Source organism: Monopterus albus, unplaced genomic scaffold, assembly GCF_001952655.1.
Source record: "Monopterus albus unplaced genomic scaffold, M_albus_1.0 scaffold464.1, whole genome shotgun sequence".
Taxonomy (NCBI): Eukaryota; Metazoa; Chordata; class Actinopteri; order Synbranchiformes; family Synbranchidae; genus Monopterus; species Monopterus albus.
The window spans coordinates 34,682-41,243 of NW_018128344.1; the positions used below are offsets into that span (position 1 = coordinate 34,682).

The window sequence follows — 6,562 nt, forward strand, 5'->3', positions numbered from 1 at the left end:
TGTTGCAGTTAAAATCCAATAAATAGCAGTTTGTTCTTTGACTTAGCAACCTTTACAGAACACGCGCCAGTCTTCAAAGACATTTCTTGAATTTTAAATGTTTACTCTCTTTCCACAGTGGCAATCTAAAAATATCCTGTAATAATAAGAAAAAAGATTAAATATCAAAATTACAGTGTGCTCTTTTTTAGCTTTACTGTACGTTTCAATTGATCATTTAAAAAAATTCTCTGTGAAGGTCTTCACCCAGATTCCCTTAATACACAAACCTGTTAATATCATGTACCTTCCTTAACTTGTGCCCTGTGTTTAACTAAACAGATAAAAGTAGAGGTAAGATGGCGATATCCTAAGGCTTTATTACTAAACTAGTACTGAACGACAGAGAACATTGACAAAGCTATATACTGTAAAGTGAGGAACCTAGTTTGTAACATGCTGCAGTGTGCAGTAGTAACCTCCAGGTGCCGCCTGTTGATCTCATAGATTATTTCCAGGTGACGGGGCAGCAGATGAGCAAACAGGTCGACTGGCCAGCGCTCCAAAGCTTCAGGAAGGACGGTGTGATTGGTGTAGGCACAGGTGTGCACACAGATGTCCCAGGCCTGAACACCAGCAGGAGAAAATCCATATAATAGACTTAAGTAATATTCTTCTTTGTGGTGAAAGTAAATAGTTTAGTAACTAGCAAAACTAGCCTGCACTAAAAAGATGATCTCTATATCAAAAAGTGAAGTATAATAAAGTAAAGCAAGAAGTGTGTAGTGGTTTTAATCACTAAAACATGTTCTGAATTTTGAAAGCTGTGAAATTCATTTATACTGTTGTGTCAGTGTTACTCTTCCTCACCTTTTCCCATGAGAGCTTCTCATCATCAACAAGAACCCTCATCAGCTCAGGAATAGCCATGGCTGGGTGAGTGTCGTTCAGCTGGATGGCAACCTGAATACGCAGAACATTATTAAATGTCAATTGAGAATTAGAATACACCACACAGTGCTTTGTTCATTTCAACTATTCTCATAAGATACAATAAAACCCACCCACAACCTCTTCAACACGCTGACAGAGGCAATTTAACAAAGGCACAGAGGGAACATCAGGGAGAAGTCTTTTAATTTTTGACAGAAACGATTTTGTTGAGTTTTTGGCTTCACCTTGTCAGGCAGCTTGCTGAAGTCTGTGCGAGCAATCTCCCTGGAGCCAAACTTAGAGACCTTGAAGCGGCGGATGATGTCTTGCAGGGTAGCAGACACCACAAAGTATTCCTGCTTCAGACGGAGTTCCTTTCCTTCAAAGAACTGGGGATAAAGACATATTTGTCTGTTTCTGTTTTGCAGGAAAGTATGAATAGCTTTTTTATTCATTAAACCTAGGTTTTTGCATATTGGTGGCTGATATTCACTGATGGACAATGGAAATCTTTACATTTTAATTAAATGAAAAAGGTGTTAACACGGCTGCAGTAGCTCTTCTGTAGTAAAATCGTTATGCAGGTATAATAATCAAACACTCATGTATAGTATTCAGTTGTATTCTAATAGTACATGCAAATGCACACTAGGTATTTGAAAGTGAACATTCTTAAAAATTCAAAAGTTATTCGATTTTTTTTTTTTAACATTTTGATTTGAAATTACTAAAATAAGTAACCCCGATTTGTTTATGACAATATTTTTATATCACTCATGAATATGAAGGTTTTTTTAATGATGTGAAAAACCAAATTTTTCTAATATTAGTTACAGTATGGAAACTGTAAAGAAGATTGTTTTCATAATAATTAATTTGTTTTAAGCAACCAATTAGTGTTTTAAAAGAATAAGTTAATCTTCTCAATTACCAAACACTAATGTCTTCAACCTGCTTATTAACTGTGACAGTGGTATTCAGTTTATATGATGTAAGACTGAGAAAAGCAGTCATAGTGGAGAGACTGGAACCTTTCTGATTCTGATGTACAATAATTAGTGACATTCAGTTTTTTTTTATTTTGATTAGCTAATTAATCAGCTGATTGTTTACAGTCCTTCTGGATTGTTCATGGAAAGAAGCATCAAGATAAAACAGCACTTTAACACTGACAAAACTGAAGTGCACCACAGTTTCTGCTCTCACTTGCACAGAAACTACCAGACCTGACATGAAGTATTGCTTGAGTTAGATGGTTAACTCCTAAATCCTCCTCGTTGAGCCTTCAGGGAGTCAGTGCATGGTGATCAGGTTTTAAGTCAGATAAAAGGACAGCTTCAGAGGAAGCTCAAAAAGCATAGAATGGCTCTAGCTGAAGGCAAAGGACACTAGTTGGGGTCAAGATTATGGAAATCCATCTCTCAGCCGAATTAAGATAAACCCTGTACAGTCATTCAGGAGCCAGGAGTCCAATTGAGCTTTACATGTGCGTGGGGTGCAGATCTTGTGGATTAAAGGGTAATTTAGACATACTGTATTTTCTTACATTGTCATTGGGATACAGCACACGGGAGATGTTCTCTGCCAAGTTTCTGTCCAAAACAGCTTGAATGTAGCCACCAACATTGACTATAAGGAGAAAAAAATTACTTTTTTAGCTCATTCTCATTTGCTAGAAAATTCTTGATTTTTGTCAGGTACATACAGTCTTGAAGGTTAAACTCGCAGGGTGCCTTCGCGGACCACAGCCTCATGGTGTTAACAACATTGTTTCTGTAGCCAGGGACAGGGGTGTCATATGGCAGAGCCAATACTACCTGCAAGTGGCATCGGACAATGAGACAAACATTTGAAATAGATAAGCATATCACATCAGCATTTACTTTAAATTATATATTCACCTGTGTGTCAACCCATTTGACGCCATCGGGGTGATGCTCAGTCTTGCCATAGAAATGCACCGGACGCATGTACTCAGGGCGCGCCTTCTCCCAGGGGTTGCCATAGCGCAGCCAATCATCAGCCTCTTCAACCTAGATAATGATATGCATTTATATCAGAGGAGAAAAACACTCGGGCGAATGGCTTTCTGAGCTGAGTCAGACAGAAAATGAAAAAGGTCATGAGGATGGTAAAGGGCACTCATCCTCCAGCAGGTGATTTAGGGGGAGAAAGCAGCACTTGCTGCTGTTCTCGCATACTGAAACAAGAATGTGAAGTTTGTATACTGTAAGAGAAAGTCTGTAATTTGATCATTCTTAACCTGCCAGCCATTGACGATTTTCTGATTGAATATGCCGAATTCGTAGCGAATACCGTAACCATAGGCAGCCAGACCCAGTGAAGCCATGGAATCAAGGAAACAGGCTGAAAACCATAGATGGCACATGGAAGAAAAAACAGATGAATCTTTGTCTGACTGTTATATCAGTGATTCACATTTTTAGTCAGTGAACAGAAGTAAAAACTCTGCATTTCTCTAAAATGATGGGTGAAAAGATTCTCACCAGCAAGGCGACCCAGGCCGCCATTACCCAAACCAGCATCTTCCTCCATGTCCTCCAACTCCTCCATGTCCAGACCCACCTACAGAGGACAACAGGATGCAAGACAGACTAATGAAGCAGTAATTTCTGAAATGTCCCCCCTTTTTTGCACTAGTTGGAAAATGAAATTAGTACAGTTAGTATTTTTGCATCACCTGGTACATGGCCTCATCACAGGCGTTCTCCAATGCAAGGTTCACCATGGTGTTTTGGAGGGAGCGGCCCATGTAGAACTCAAGGGAGATGTAGTACACACGCTACAGTTTGGGAAAGAAAGGAGAAATGAAAGTGAATGAACAGTCAGACACATTATGAACAGTAACAGAGATATGATTGTATCAATATATAATTTGGGTGATAGAAAAGACTCTACAGAAACTTTGGACATTGGAGCTGGAATTGGAATGTAACAATAACATCCACCCCCAGACTGTGAAGGAAACCTTCAAGGCTACAGTATATGATTTAGCTTCATGGTTGGGAGTGCATTGAAATGTGCCACCTGAGCCTGTGTTTCGCCTTTGCCATTTAGGACTAGTGTTTTTCCCCCCTCCATGTCAGAGGTGGGCACAGGCTGAGGAGGAGAGAAGACACTGGGGGATGCTTTGGGTGTTACATAACAGCCACATTTTGGCCATACAGAAATAGCTGCTGTAGAGGTCACTGTAAAGGTCAATGTGAAACCGATACCCGTTCATTGTGGAGTCTGGAGTGGTGGGAGAAGTGGTTCTGATAGATGTGTAAACTAACAGAAAACAAGTACAGAGTCATCTCACTGAGCAGCTAACAGGATCTCTTGAATAATATATGCTGCATTCCAAATCTTATCTGACTTCATTATGCCGATTAGCTTGTTTTTTCAAGAATGCATATTAGCAATGTGAAAAATGAATCCCATTGTTGAAACAGAAGCTTTGCAGTATGTGATCTTTGCAGAAATTTCTAAACTCAGCTTGCTTGGCCCCCACCCCCCTTCTCTGGGATTTTATTTAGACCTTTAAAGGGTTTGCGTTTGACCTTTAGGTGTAGTGCCCAAGAACAAGGCGATACACTTTGGAGGACAGATGGTTTTTCAGTTAGAAGTGGCAGTACATCAACATCTCATTAAGCAGTTTCTGAAAAGAGTTTAATGTGAGAAGCAAATGTCTCACTACTGGGATCAGTATGTAGGGGCTCTGGCTCAGGTTACAGAACAATAACCCTGCAAAGTAAGCCGAGGTGTGCAGGGAGATTTTCTTCTGACGCTGAGGAATGGAAAATTATTCTTTTTATTCAGTAGAGGTATTAATGATCGTACAAGGAACATTTTTTTCCTATTAAGGAAATGCAGTGCGAGATGAGTTTCACTCTGCTTCCGAACCCTCGATTGTAATTACACAGAGGTTTGTGACATTTCCAAGGAATAATACAGTGTGGTTTGCAATAGGTGGTAGCTTTTTGTTAATAATGCAGCTGAAGAGACAGACCTTCTGTGCAACTGCGTTTATATGAACTGGGATGCCCTCAGAGGCATGTGCTCATATGACATGCATTATGGTCAGACTGGCTGGGAACAGAATGTCATGGAGAGGTTTAAGGTTTCAATACACTGTAAGAATGGCAACGTGCTAAGAAGCCTCAGTGAAGTTTAAATGTCATTATACTGGCATCAGGCTGCTGAAAGTACACTTGAAGAATGTAAAACCCGTGCTCTCAGTGGTGCCAGAAGTATTAACATCCTTTTTCATTAAATTGTATAGAAAGTATCAAACATATTTATTGTGCTGTGACTGATGTGTATATATTACATCAGATGTTTGATACCGGTGCATCAGTGTGTGAGTTGCATTATCGCTGTAGCTCACTGAGGTGGAGTTACTATTTTATGTACAGTGCATCAGCATAGGCCAGTGGTTTCCAACCTTGAGGTCATGGCCCTTCAGCAAATCTTGAGATAAATTGGAGGAGTCATGATGTGATGAATGGGGTAGGTAAAGAAGAGAAAGCAAGGTACTGCTATACAAATATATATTCTTTTTTTGTGAAATACAGGATATTATTTCCCTTTGTGAAACTTCATTATTCATTTGAATGAAACCGTCTGAGTAATCGCTCACTAATAATGAATAAAAAAGGTTAGAAAATACTGGTTTGATCTTTAGAAGCGCTGTGTAATTTAGAAGCTTATCATAAGTGTGTGTGCAAGGGAGTAAAAAGTACAGTAATTCCCTCTGAACTTTAGTTTATTATAAAGAAGCATCAAATAGAAATACTCAAGTAAAGTCCCTCAAAATGTATTTAAGTACAGTACTTAAGTAAATGTACTTAGTTACTTTACACTGCATTTAAGGTCATGGGACAACATGCTAATGAACACATTTAACCATCATGTAAAGGACAAACGTCCTGGGAGTGTGAAGCAGTTTTAGATCAAACATGGTTGCAGGTTTTCCTCCAATACTTAGATATAATTTGATCCATCACAAATACAAACTGTGTTAACCCACAAGGGTTAAAATCAACACATTCCTGGCAGTTCACATTTCTGTCTGTTTTTGGTGCTCTAGTGACTTACTTTGGGATCTTTCTCATAGTAGTGTTGCTGGGTTCTGATCCACCTGCCGATCAAGTGGTCCCGCACAGTGTTTGCAAGAGCAAAGTAGTAATCCCTTGTGGACGCCACATTTCTGTCCTTGACAGTTGTAAAGTGGAGATGTCTGTTGAAGCTTTGCTTCAATTCTGCAACATTTTCAACGCCAGCAAGGCCACGCACTGAAATCTGTTTCCTTCTATCATGGTCAGACAAAGGTTTAGACATGATGGTACGACTTGTAGCAGCTCAGGGCTCTGACTGGGCAAGAATGTAAACAGCAAGACAGCAGGAACACACCACCGGGCCCAGATACACAGCAAGAGAGACACCCACAATGCAGGCTCAGGTTCTGCATTTTAAAGCTACAGCTATGAATATTAAGCAGTGGGTGAAGCAGCTTGTATATATTTGGCGAGTAAAGGGTGGAGCGTAAGATGAGAATAGAGGTTGTATCTTTTCAGTTACTGTATGGCACAAGTGACTACAGTAACTGAGGGGACCTCTTGGGTCTCTGTTATAAAATTGGCAGTGA

The 6,562-nt window shown here is 39.7% G+C and overlaps 1 protein-coding gene across 1 annotated transcript in view; it reads right to left on the minus strand.

Moving 5' to 3' along the window:
- The window catches only part of LOC109952499 (glycogen phosphorylase, muscle form-like), a 12,547-nt gene extending 6,200 nt beyond the window's left edge, over positions 1-6,347 (minus strand). The window contains exons 1-10 of the mRNA XM_020587609.1: positions 6,013-6,347; positions 3,614-3,715; positions 3,420-3,498; positions 3,176-3,279; positions 2,814-2,945; positions 2,618-2,729; positions 2,459-2,541; positions 1,158-1,301; positions 850-942; positions 459-605 (exon numbers count right to left, since the gene is read on the minus strand). Coding sequence (XP_020443265.1) covers positions 459-605; positions 850-942; positions 1,158-1,301; positions 2,459-2,541; positions 2,618-2,729; positions 2,814-2,945; positions 3,176-3,279; positions 3,420-3,498; positions 3,614-3,715; positions 6,013-6,255 — 1,239 coding nt within the window. The 5' untranslated portion in view covers positions 6,256-6,347. The remainder of the gene's footprint in view (positions 1-458; positions 606-849; positions 943-1,157; positions 1,302-2,458; positions 2,542-2,617; positions 2,730-2,813; positions 2,946-3,175; positions 3,280-3,419; positions 3,499-3,613; positions 3,716-6,012) is intronic.
- Between the last annotated feature and the right edge of the window lie 215 nt (positions 6,348-6,562).